The sequence below is a fragment of the Gymnoscopelus braueri genome (genome assembly GCF_963280865.1).
Source record: "Gymnoscopelus braueri genome assembly, chromosome: 7".
Taxonomy (NCBI): Eukaryota; Metazoa; Chordata; class Actinopteri; order Myctophiformes; family Myctophidae; genus Gymnoscopelus; species Gymnoscopelus braueri.
The window spans coordinates 56,480,202-56,494,120 of NC_137608.1; the positions used below are offsets into that span (position 1 = coordinate 56,480,202).

A 13,919-nucleotide genomic window follows, 5' to 3' on the forward strand; every position below is an offset into this window, starting at 1 on the left:
GACTTTCACATTTACGCTAGGCAGGGGAATAAATGAGACACACACACTAACGTAGGCTATATAGTATGTTTTTCATACATGAACACACACACTAACGTAGGCTATATAGTATGTTTTTCATACATGAACACACACTCTAACGTAGGCTATATAGTATGTTTTTCATACATGAACACACACTAACGTAGGCTATATAGTAAGTTTTTCATACATGAACACACACACTAACGTAGGCTATATAGTATGTTTTTCATACATGAACACACACACTAACGTAGGCTATATAGTATGTTTTTCATACATGAACACACACACTAACGTAGGCTATATAGTATGTTTTACATACATGAACACACACACTAACGTAGGCTATATAGTATGTTTTTCATACATGAACACACACACTAACGTAGGCTATATAGTATGTTTTACATACATGAACACACACATTAACGTAGGCTATATAATATGTTTTTCATACATGAACACACACACTAACGTAGGCTATATAGTATGTTTTTCATACATGAACACACAACTGAATCAGTTGTGTGAAGCTCCTCCCACGTGGCTTCCTGCTGTAAATGTAGCTTTGGGGAGGAGGGGGGTTGAGTGGCCCCGCCCCACTCATTAACTATTCTATTGTTATTTAATTAGCTTCCAATGGTTCTTAATCACTTGTCCCATTCACCTGAAGACGCTCCCTCGTCTCTCACAGTGAGTTGCAGTCAGTGTGTGGGCTGCTAGCAGTGGTGGAAAGTAACTGAGTAGATTTACTTAAGTACTGTAATTTTACAATTTTGAGGTATTTGTACTTTACTTGAGTATTTCCAGTATTCAATATTTTTAGTTTACCTCTACTCCACTACATTTCTGATCCACATATTCTACTTTTACTCCACTACATTTATTTGCGATGCGACGGATTGTGAGCTTGTAGATCGGCTATTTTTAAAAGAATTTCATACATTTGACAACTTGAAATCGGACATTTCTGCAAAATGAGTACTTTTACTTTTGACAGAGTATTTCTATATTGCAGTATTGCTACTTTTACTTAAGTAAAACAAAACAAAACACACACACACACACACACACACACACACACACACACACACACACACACACACACACACACACACACACACACTTTAATTTCTTCATTTGGATATTCAATTAAAATACATGAATCATGTCAAAATCCAGTTAAAACAGTTACCATCAAAATAAAACATATCAAAAATGTATTCATATTGTGATGCCTTTCTCCCTCAAAATAACAACCTTTCTGTGAGTTTTATCTCTGTTATCCTGGAAATACATGATGGGGTCTGACAGACAGACAGACAGACAGACAGACAGACAGACAGACAGACAGACAGACAGACAGACAGACAGACAGACAACTGGACAAATAGCGAAACAACACTTAACTGTTAGCTCAATCACATTGTATTTAAGATATTGAAAACATTTTAATGCCAGATTTCGCATCCTGAACCTATTTTAGACTTTATGTAGTGACACATTTTGGCTGATAGGGGGCAGTTAGCCTAGAGTTGATACTATACAAATGATAATAAAACTGAACATTAATGACATTTTTAATTGTCTATTTCCAGATGGATATGTGTTCTATACGGCTGCCCGCTGTGTGTTTAACTCCAGTGAGCTGAAGGACATACAGTACATAAACTCATATAATTTCGATGGTGATGAGCTGCTCAGGTGGGACAGTAGAGTAGATCAGTGGGTTGGATACACTGAGCTTGGTGTGAAGAACGCAGAGGGCTTCAATAAAGATCCTGGAATACTGGCGTTGGCGAGAGCACAACGAGAGGGAATCTGCAAACACAACATAGAGAACTACTACTCCTCTGTTCTGAACAAGAGAGGTGAGCTGATCTCAGAGCAGCACTCAACACTCATCACCTCATAAACTATAACATGACATCGTAATAAATCATTCTATCATTCTTTTCAAAGCAGATATAAAAGCTCATAGTGGGCACCGAGTGCGATGCTATGAGCTTGTAGATCTGCTATTTTTGAAAAATCGTGAAAATTATAATAAATATATTTTTAAAGTTAACATTTGTAACTTGAATCTTTGCTTCTGGGGGTCCCTGGAACAACATTTTTGACAAATGTTCGCTTTAAAAAAATATATATTTAAAGATTTGCACACATTTTCACGATTTTTTAAAACATCGCGGATCTACAAGTGCCGCGCTATGAGCTATTATGGTATATACAATAAGGGTAATAATAATAATAATAATAATAATAATAATCATCATCATCATCATCTTTTTTAGGAGTGGAGCCCAACGTGAGACTGAAGTCAGAGACTACCCCTCGTCGTGGTGAACACACTCACATGCTGAGGTGCAGCAGCTACGACTTCTATCCTAAAGTCATCCTGGTGACCTGGTGGATAGGTCAAGAACCTTTGACCTCTGGCCTCTCCTCTACCGATGAGCTGTCTGATGGAGACTGGTACTACCAGTACCACTCCTACCTGGAGTACACACCCAGGTACACACCTAACAGACACCTATACATAGAAATACACACCTCTACTGGTACTACCAGTACCACTCCTACCTGGAGTACACACCCAGGTACACACCTAACAGACTAACAGAAAAAATTGTGTTTGTGTGTTTGTGTGTGTGTGTGTATGTGTGTGTGTGCGTACGTGCGTGCGTGCGTGCGTGAGTGATACAGATCAGGAGAGAAGATCACATGCATGGTGGAACATCCCAGCCTGACCGCACCTATCAAGATGGACTGGGGTCAGTTACTGTAATCTACTGTAGGCCTACTTTACTGTAATTTAATGTAATCTACTGTAATGTGTTACACTACACTCTGTTTTAAAGACGGGGTGCTGTGATTTTCAGTGATCCCCCCCCCCTAAAACATGATCAGGTATTATGACATCAGGTATTATGGTTATACTAGGAGGAAGATCTTTTTCAAAAAAGTGTACACACCTCCAGTTCATTAAGTATACCTGGTTCTCACCTTAGCACCTCCCACCTGAACCAGTCCCTCCGCCTCCTGTCCTAGTCCCTCCTCCTCCTCATGCCCACACCTGTTTTTAAAGCGCTGTTTTTCTATTGGCACGTTTGACCCTCAAGGTTTCAGCCTCCAGGCAGAAACTCAAAATAGTCAGAGAAGACATAAAACACCATTAAAACACCACCAGGGGGCTTAATGAAGATCTATCAACCTCATAGACACATGAAAGACAGAAAAAGTGCAAAACCATGGCACCACCTCTTTAAGGGTTCAAGGATTCTTCTCTTTTTCAACCCGAAGATACATTTGTTTTACAGAAAGGAAACACAGCAACCCAATTAAAAACAAGACTAATAATACAGACACCAGAAATAAAAATCAATACAAATACATTAAAACATCCTAAAAAAAAGTAACCATTCTAATAAGAAGGTCATGACAGGATCCTCACCTACTTAGAGCTTAAGTGTCACGTCTAGATGAGGTTCATCATCTTAGTTTACTAGGGGAGGACTTCCGGGGCAGCGCCATGTGAGCACGCGTTTTGGTTGAGCTCCGTGCCGGTATTGTGCATATTGTAAATATTTTACCAGTTTGACCACGAATCTGCCACAAAGTGTGTGAGAACACTCAACAGAGACATTGAGATCTTTTTGTTTTGCCTTCGTTGTAAAAACTGCAGCCTAAGATGCCTAAAATACCTAAAGCCGGCTCCATTGCTAAGGCTATACCGGCTAAAGCTAGCTCAAACGATGACGCTCCACCGGCTGGAACTAGCTTGGATGCTAATGCTACACCGACTGCGGCTAGCTTGGATGCTAATGCTACACCGACCAAAGCTAGCTCGGATGCTAATGCTACACCGGCTGGGCTGGAGTCTATCCTCCAGGCTATCGCTAAGCTGAGGACGGAATTGCTCGACAAGGGGGAGGCCCAGTCGGTCGAGATCAAGACCCAGGTTGATAATCTCAGGGCGGAAATTAAACAGGCTAACGATAACGCCAACGCTAAGATTGTGGCCCTGGAGACACATTTCGCGAGTCTGGAAACTGCTGTTAACGACCAGTCGGATAGGATCACTGAATTGGAGCGAGAGTTGGTCGTGGTTCTGAAAGAGCTGGCAACCCAGAAAGCCCGGGCCGAGGAGCTCGAATCGAGGGGGCGCCGCTTTAATATACGTGTCACTGGTATCAAAGAAGGAAGAGAGGACGGCAAGCGACAGACCGATTTTGTATCTCAGTGCCTGAAGGACGCGTTTGGCCTCTCCAAGCTACCCACACTGGATATTGCTCATCGTACGTTACGCAAGAGGTCGAGTGATGGAGATCGCGGTCCACCGAGAGCGTTCGTCGTCAGGTGCCACTACTTCCAAGAGAAAGAGGAAATCTTGAAGCTAGCCAGACAGAGGAACCAAGTGACCACCGCCGACGGCGACGCAATCCGAGTGCATCAAGATTTTACGCATGAGGTGGCCAAACAGCGGGCTAAATTCAACGAGGTACGGGGCTTGCTCAGGTCCTGTGAAGGGGTCCGCTTTGGCCTGTGGTATCCTGCAGAATTAAAAATAACAACAAAGGAAGGCGAATACAATTTCAAGGATCCTGCAAAGGCGAAGGAATTCATACAGAAGAACTTGAATCCCAAGTAGCGACGACGGGACGAGGAATAATGGATGTTTTGTTACGATGATTTAGCGTCTCTTTCTTTTTTCAATAAGCCCAACGGATTTTATGCTCAGTGGACGGTACAGAAGGACTTAAGCTCCATGGACACTTTCTTTTTTCCCGGCAGCTAAAGGTGTGTATCTATATGCTTGTTTTATTTTCTATTTTGTAATGAACGCCAGCAAGAGGCATTTGGGTGCGCACTTTACTTATTTTGTTTTACATTTGCTCTTTATGTCCAATTGAGAGCTGGCGAGATTTTTGTTAAACACTACTGTGACTCTGGTCCGCTGTGCTTTGTATTCATGTTGTTTGGTGTTATTTATTTTTTTGGGCTGGGTTAGAGATTTTACGGAAATTATACAGTGAAAGTGACGCTGACAAGGGGGTGCTGTTTTATTTTTAATTAATTTTCAGTAGCTGCTAACAAAGTGTTTATCACGCCCCAATTTCTATTTTATTTCTGCTTTTATGCTCTGTTGCTACTACACAGTGAGTGACGCTAACAAAGGGGTGCTGTTTTATTTTTTTAAAGTATTGTTCAGTAGCTGCTAAAAGAAAAAGAGAGGTATTTTCACGCCCCAGTTTCTGTTTTTATTTCTATGCTCTGTTGCTACACGACAGTGTCGTTTGTCTCGTGGGATGTAAAGTAAACATCTGAATAATATGACGTGCTGGGAATGAGGCTGGCTGTGTTCATCTTGTATGGACGCGGCCAGCCCATAATAATTTAATAATTTTATTGCATTTTAGCTAAATATGGTACCACTCTGCTCTGAAGGCTGTAGTTTTACTTTTCTTTGTGAGGAACGGTCTATTTGTACGGTGTTGAACAGAGCGGGTCGTGTCTGTTATGTAGACGCGGTCGGCTCGTATGTTGTTGTTGCATTCACATGCAGCGTTTTATTTTGAAGGACGTTTCCCTACACCTTTGACTTCCGGGGTCAGGCTGAAGAGAGTCTTGGCAAGAGGGCACCCATGGTGTTGGAGTCATATCTATGGTTGGAGTGCCCTCTGCTGGGGAACTCATTTATTTAGATATTTTGCTTTGGCTTCCGGGGTCAGGGGTCAGGCCAAAGACTCTTGCCAAGAGGGCGTTTCGGACACCGTTGGAGCGCCCCCTGCTGGGGCATTCAATAATTATTTTGAAAAAAAAAAAAAAAAAAAAAAAAGTACCATTTTCTTTTCTTTTTGTAAAAAATTGTACGCAATAACATGCACGTCATGCTGCTGGTAATCCAGTGGTTGAATTTGAACAAGAGTGTTTTCAGTTCACGATAGAAGTCAATAATTGATTGTGGTTAGACTGGTTTGTATTATTTTTTGTTTTTGTATTGCACGGTTCTGGTGAGGCTCAGCCCCACAGGGTAAGCTTTGATTATGTTTTTGTTAGTTGAGGAAAGACAAGGAGGGGTCTATGCAGTCTCTCGTTTGGGGAGGGGCCGGCAGAAGGGTTTTGTGATGTTTTGTGTTTTGTGGTTGTTTTGTTGTTTTCCTTTATGTTTATCGCTCATGTCTTTAATGATGCATTGTTCTTGCAGAGAGTTACTGTCCACCAAAGGGGCCTGTGCCTGTGTTGTCTCTGACCAGGAGGTAATTTTATTATGCTCTTTACCAAGCTATGGCTGTACCTAATCCTATTAAAATTGGGGGGGCGACTACAAAATTTACGACTTGGAACGCCAGAGGGATTAATCATCCAGTGAAACGCAGTAAAATATTTGCACACCTATCTAAGTTGCAAACAGATGTAGCCTTCCTGACTGAAACACATTTGCTTAATAAGAATCATAACATGCTGAAGAGGGGGGGCTTCTCTCAGGTCTTCCATTCCAAATTCAATGCCAAGTTCCGCGGTACAGCCATTCTTATACGTAGAGAGGTGCAGTTTGTTCAATCAAAGGTGATATCCGGCAGTGATGGTCGTTATATTATTGTTCAGGGACACCTGTTTAACATACCGGTAGTACTGACATGCGTCTATGCTCCCAATTGGGACAATGCTAAATTCTTTAGTGATTTGTTTTCTCTGCTTCCAGACATGAATAGTCATCATTTGGTTTTGGGGGGGGATCTGAATACGGTCCTATGCCCCCTGCTGGACAGATCCAGAACAACACCTGGAACATTGAGTAAATCAGCAGAGACTATTAATGCTTTTCTCCAGGCATATGGAGTGATTGACGCATGGAGGTACAAACATCCGAGGTCTAGAGAGTATAGCTTCTTCTCAGCACCACATCAGTCTTATAGCAGGATTGACTATCTTCTGATGGACAAGAGGCTCCTCCCATTTCTAAAGTCAAGCGATTGTGAGAGCATTGTTATTTCAGATCACGGTCCGGTTACAATGGCCTTAGGTTTTCCAAACAATGAGCCTCCGCAGCGAGTATGGCGACTAAATGCACAACTATTGTCGAATGAAGAGTTTGTTGATTTTATCAACTCCCAAATAGATTTTTTTGTGGAAACAAACAAAAATCCAGATACAAGCCACTGTAACTTTTGGGAAACGATGAAGGCGTATTTGCGCGGTCAGATAATAGCTTACAGTGCCGGGGTGAATAAGAGACGGTCGGCACGCCTTAATGAATTGACATCTCTACTAAAAGATATTGACCAGAGACACTCAGCTTTGCCATCCGCTGACCTCTACAAGGAGAGAGTTACTTTGCAGACAGAGTTTGATATCCTGTCCTCCGGGGTGGTAGAAGAGCTCCATCTTAGATCTCGTCAGGAATTCTATGAACATGGCGAGCGAGCCAGCAAATTGCTTTGTCACCAATTAAGACAGTCTGCGGAGGCGGGCCTTATTGCTGAAATTGATACTCCAGATGGAATAGCCACTGATCAAAAAATCATTAACGGTCAATTTAAGAAGTTTTATGAGGACCTCTACTCCTCCGAGAGGGGTGAAGAGGTACAGATGTCTCAGTTTTTGGATAATCTCGAGTGGCAGACTCTAAGTGTACAGGACAGGTCTGATCTTGATCGTAATATATCTGGGGCCGAAATTGGCCAAGCTATTAGGAAGATGAAGAGTGGCAAAGCCCCGGGGCCAGACGGCTTCCCAATTGAGTTTTTCAAAACATTCTCTCCCAAACTAATTCCTATTTTGGAAGATGTGTATGCAGAGGCATTGGAACGGAAGTCACTTCCCCCCACTATGACTCAGGCCACAATCTCAGTTCTTCTTAAAAAAGGGAAAGACCCTCTGAAGTGTGAATCATATCGGCCAGTCAGCCTACTCTGCTGCGATTATAAGATTTTGACCAAGGCTTTAGCCAGTAGACTGGAGTCAGTTATCCATACAGTGGTGCATTCAGACCAAACTGGTTTTATTTTGGGACGTCAGCTTTTTGGCAACGTACGTAGGCTGTTCAATATTATCTACTCCCCTGAAGCCCCTCCCACAGCTGAGGTTCTATTATCTCTCGATGCGCACAAAGCGTTCGATCGTATTCAATATGAATATCTTTTCACGACTTTAGAGAGGTTTGGGTTTGGGCCCACTTTTCGAGCATGGATTAAGGTCTTATATACTTCACCACAGGCCTCAGTTCGTACTAATAAGATTATCTCCGGCTACTTCCAGATAGGGAGGGGCACTAGACAAGGTTGCGGACTGAGTCCCCTACTGTTCGATCTCGCCATCGAACCACTGGCGGTCGCTCTAAGGGACGACACGGGCCTTACAGGTATTGTTAGGGGGGGCCAAACGCATAAATTATCACTCTATGCAGACGACCTGATCCTGTACTTGTCCGATCCCCATGTTTCCATCCCGAAAGCACTGGATATTATCTCAAATTTTGGCAAGTTCTCTGGATACAAGATCAATCTCTCTAAAAGCTTGCTATTTCCGGTTAATGACTTAGGTCGAAAGATGTCGTTAGGGGTGTATCCACTGAAGGTAACTACTGACTCTTTCACGTACCTGGGAGTGACTGTTACGCGCAAATATGGTGACTTATTTAAGCTAAACTTTAAACCAGCCCTAGATAGGGCTAAACAGGATCTTGCTCGTTGGTCAACATTGCCTCTATCACTGGCTGGCAGGGTTAATTCAGTCAAAATGACAATTATGCCCAGGTTCCTATTCTTATTTCAAACGGTGCCCGTTTTTATCCCCAAATCTTTTTTCAAAGACCTAGACAAATCTATTTCAACCTTTATTTGGAATAAGACCACCCCGCGTATTAGAAGGGCCTTTTTGGAAAGACAGAAAGAGGATGGAGGATTAGCACTTCCCAATTTTTTGCAATATTATTGGGCGGCAAACGTTCATAAGTTGACATATTGGATGGCTGCATCGTATGGGGGAGGGGGAATGGTGTGGGTTGACATGGAGCAACACTCCGCTCACCCTGTGTCACTATCCTCATTAGTGTGTGCTCCATTGCCACTCGGCAAAAAGCGCCTCACAAACAACCCCATGGTGAGTGGTTCACTCCGTATATGGGCACAGTTTAGGACACACTTCAAATATAAGCAAGCTTTGAACTGTCTCCCAATAATGTCTAATGCACTTTTTCCGCCCTCACTCATGGATGCAGCATTCAAGTCATGGGCCATGAAGGGGTTGAGGCGGGTGAAGGATCTGTTTAAAAAAGGGTCGCTTATGTCCTTTGAGCAGTTGGTAGGCGAATATGACATTCCTCGTTCACACTTTTTTAGGTATTTACAGGTGCGGGGTTTTGTTAAGAAATATTTTGCTTCTTCTCTACTTCAACCGGACGGATGGCTTGATGAGTGGCTGGAGGGAGACCCGAATCAGAGGGGGATGGTGAGCTTAATATATAGCGATATTCAAGAGATTGCATCCCCATCACTGGACCGCATTAGGGAGTCCTGGTGTAATGATATGGGACTTGAAATCCCCGATATTTCTTGGCAGCTGGCAATTAAAAGGATACATAAATCATCTGTCTGCATCAGACATGGACTACTTCAATTCAAAGTGTTTCATAGGTTACACTTCTCTAAGAGCAGACTTGCTGAGATTTACCCGGATGTTGACCCGACATGCTCCAGGTGCCATCAAGCTCCAGCCACTCTCTACCATATGTTCTGGTCATGCCCATCATTATCACAATTTTGGCTTTCTGTTTTTGAGACCTTTTCTTTTATCTGTGACAAAGAGATCTGCCCTAACCCCTTGGTTGCGGTCTTTGGAGTGGTCCCTAGTGAAGTGACAGTATCTGGCACTCAGTCTGATGCTGTGGCCTTCTCCTCTTTATTGGCTCGACGCCTTATCTTGTTCAATTGGAAATCAGCCAGTCCTCCATCGCATCGACGCTGGGTCGGAGATGTGATGGCTCATCTAAAACTTGAGAAGATTAAATATTCTACCAGGGGCTCTGTCCAGAAATTCTACAGGGTTTGGCAGCCATTTTTGGATTATTTCGATCAAAAATTCCCGGCTGGGGACACTTAGGTATAGGACGGTGAATTAATAACTTGACAATTTTGTATGACAAGTGACAATCTGCATGAGAACGACATGTTTTTATTTTATATTTATTTTGGGTCTTTTTATTTTTGAATTTTTGTATTACTGTCTGTTTACGTAAGGTATTGTTAATGTATGATTATGTTTCGTCCTGTGATGTATGTATGTATGTATGTGTGTATTGTTGGTGTTGGAAAATCAATAAAAACAATTTAATAATAATAATCTTAGTTTACTAATGGTTGCAGGTACAAAGACATTTATAGAATTTATAGAATGTATAGAATTTACGAAGTTGCTGGAGTGAAGGGGCTGAAAGTGACTGTAAAGTATGAGAACAGTCCTGAGAGATCTCATATAAATGCTTAATTAATATCAAAAGTAATGGTCTCATGGTTAGAGTGTCTGCCCTAAGATTGGCAGACATTGGCAGCACTTGGTGCCACACTACGAGCTTGTAGATCTGCTATTTTAGAAAAATGTTGAACATTTTTGCAAATCTTTGAATGTATACTTTTCTAAAGCGAACATTTGTAACTGTCAAATGTCTCAACAAATGTCTTAATGTTTCTGAAAAACTATTGTTGCTATAATATGAGTGGTGCTCAAACTTTTTCTTGTCAAGGACCCCAACATTAGCTGATCCCCATCAAAATATGTTGTTCCAGCCCCCCCCCTCCAGAAGCAAAGATTTGAGTTAAAAATGCTGTTTTTAAAAGAAAATAGCAGATCTGCTATTTTTGAATATCCAAAGTCTTAAATAATGCTTATACCTCAAATATAAAATGACACTGGTGATTCCATGTCAGAGTCAGTAAAGAACAAGGTGTTTTAATCTACTGTAATAATATAATATAATATGATATGATATAATATGATATAATATAATATAATATAATATAATATAACATAATATAATATAATATAATATAATATAATATAATATAATATAATATAATATAATATAATATAATATAATATTTGTATTGTCAGATGACTCCATGCCAGAGTCAGTGAAGAACAAGGTGGCCATGGGAGCATCAGGTCTGGTTCTGGGTCTGGTCTTGTTCCTGTCTGGATTCATCTACTTCCAGTGGAAGAAACGAGGTGATTAGCATGTTTAATTAATATGTTTAATTAACATGTTTAATTAACATGTATCATTAATTATTATACTTCCAGTGGAAGAAACGAGGTGATTAGCATGTTTAATTAACATGTTTAATTAACGTGTTTAATTAACATGTTTAATTAACATGTTTCATTAATTATTATACTTCCAGTGGAAGAAACGAGGTGATTAACATATTTAATTAACATGTTTCATTAACATGTTTCATTAACATGTTGTATTAACATGTTTAATTAACATGTTTCATTAACATGTTTCATTAACATGTTTAATTAAGTATTATACTACCAGTGGAAGAGACGAGGTGATTAGCATGTTTAATTAACATGTTTAACTAACATGTTTCATTAACATGTTGACTGTTGTTGTGTTATTGTGTTGTTGTGTTGTTGTGTTGTTGTGTTATTGTGTTGTTGTGTTATTGTGTTATTGTGTTATTGTGTTGTTGTGTTGTTGTGTTGTTGTGTTGCTGTGTTGTTGTGTGTACATTTATGCGTTTTATGGAGAAATACACAAAATACAGTACATAGGATTTATTTGTGTGTCTATTTTAACTGTCTGTCTTCTTCTTCTATCAGGTCGTATTCTAGTGCCGACAACCAATGACGATCTTTAGACTCCTCCCACACACCCAGGTTCACTTCCTCTTTATTTTTTACTAAACTTTGTTTTTTTGTTTTATGTATAAAAGTGTATAAAACTATAAGAAATACACAAAACAACATGCTTGTGCAAGAAGTGAAACAACTAGCCTGGTAAACCATCCCGGTCGTGTGAATTCACATTATCATGTGTCTTCTGCTTCCTTTCTTATAATAATGAACCTAATAATCAAATGTAATAATCAAATTATTTTTTGTATCAGACAACACTGATGACAATGTGGTCAGATAGGGGGGGGGGGGGGGTCCTCTTGGTAAACTGTGTAGTTTGGACCATGAGGATTGATGTCTCCATGAATTGAGTACGTGGGGATCTCATTTGAAACAACACATTTTGGCTTTCATGAGCGATCCATTTTAGCTGAACACAACATTTCAGTGAACTGAGCCCAATGATTCAGTACATTGAAAACACTGATCATTCCATCACTAGCAGGATCAAAGACAGAACCTTGTGGTCCAAAGGAGAGTGTTCTACCAACTGAGCTGCCCTTCCATTACATAACATTACATTAGATTTCAGTCATTTAGCAGACGCTTTTATCCAAAGCGACTTACAATGAGTGCATTCAACATATAGGTAGGGAACGAAACTACTAATCACCAGAAGTCCTAAGTGCATTTTCTGCTAAAACAAGCAACTAAGAGTATACCTAGCGCTAAGGCAAAAGTGCAATATATCAGCTACCTAGTTTCTTAAACAGATGAGACAAATAGGAGAATCCAAATGAGCAAGGGCTAAAACAAATAAGTGTATCGACTAAACAAGATCCAATAAAACAATACAACAATAAAACAAGAGTTTGTACAACTAGTTAACAACAAGCAGGCAAGGCGAAGAGGAAGGCTAGTGTTTCCTGAAGAGGTGGGTTTTCAGCCTACCGTGAAAGATGGGCAGTGACTCTGCTGTCCTGACATCAGTGGGGAGTCCATTCCACCACTGTGGGGCCAGAACAGAAAAAAGTTGTGACCGTGTAGATCGGCCAGAAGGACCCTTGAGTGACGAGGCAATCAGTCGCCCCGAGGTGGCAGACCGTAGTGGTCGGGCAGGGGTGTAAGCATCGACCATAGCCTGGAGGTAAGAAGGAGCTGTTCCTTTCACTGCCCTATAGGCTAGCACCAGGGTTTTAAACTGGATGCGAGCCGCTACGGGGAGCCAGTGTAGAGAACGGAGAAGGATAGTCGTGTGGGAGAAGTTGGGGCGGTTGAACACCAGACGAGCCGCAGCTTTCTGAACAAGCTCCAGCGGTCTGATGGCAGATGCCGGAGCACCACCTTCCTACTAAGATACACTATTGACAAAGTATTGGTCAAATGTTGTTTGAATGGACTGAGTTGTTTCTACTTTGATGGTTACTGTAGTTGCAGGGAGGTTGATGGGAGGTTATGTTTGTAAGTAGTTTACTAATAACTTGTTCATGATCTATTAACTATTTATACTAGCATAGTTTTAAATCATTAAATACTACCACACATTTAACAAGTTATGAATAATACATAAACTAATACTTTAGAAATGATTCATTTACAGTGACTGGGCAGTGATTATTATAAGGGAAGGTTATTCTAAAGTGTTAACATGTTCACACAGTTAATACATTCTGATTCTTATTGGTTTATTGTCTTTTCACAGAACACCTGGGTGTGTTTTCAGAGAAGCAGAGAGTCATCGCTGCCCCCTGGTGGAGAGAGGAGGCAATACATGTGTGTTCATTCAGCTTTTAAATAGTCATAACAGCAGCACAATGATGACATCATCAACCTTTTAAATAATCATAACAGCAGCACGATGATGACATCGTCAACCTTTTTCACAAACGTGTCCTTTAAACAAGTGGACAACTATTAAAATGTAATAGACGTGAATGCCTGACAGGGCTTCCTGTTATGACCGCCTACCTGGTTTGTGTTTTTTGAGTTTTTTGTGTTCTTCTTTTGTCATGTTTTATTTTGTTTTGTTTTGTTTGTATTTTATGTTTTTT

General features: G+C 40.8%; 1 protein-coding gene and 1 long non-coding RNA gene across 4 annotated transcripts in view; one reads left to right on the forward strand and one right to left on the reverse strand.

Moving 5' to 3' along the window:
• Nucleotides 1-13,748, forward strand: part of LOC308089529 (H-2 class II histocompatibility antigen, E-S beta chain-like) — a 142,324-nt gene extending 128,576 nt beyond the window's left edge. For all 3 annotated transcript variants that reach the window (XM_080434316.1, XM_080434318.1, XM_080434317.1), the window contains 6 exons: nt 1,623-1,895; nt 2,319-2,538; nt 2,731-2,798; nt 11,137-11,250; nt 11,854-11,910; nt 13,571-13,748. In XM_080434316.1, coding sequence (XP_080290442.1) covers nt 1,623-1,895; nt 2,319-2,538; nt 2,731-2,798; nt 11,137-11,250; nt 11,854-11,891 — 713 coding nt within the window. In that variant the 3' untranslated portion in view covers nt 11,892-11,910; nt 13,571-13,748. The remainder of the gene's footprint in view (nt 1-1,622; nt 1,896-2,318; nt 2,539-2,730; nt 2,799-11,136; nt 11,251-11,853; nt 11,911-13,570) is intronic.
• The window catches only part of LOC308089541, an 89,710-nt gene that overhangs the window by 75,471 nt on the left and 320 nt on the right, over nt 1-13,919 (reverse strand). The window lies entirely within an intron of this gene.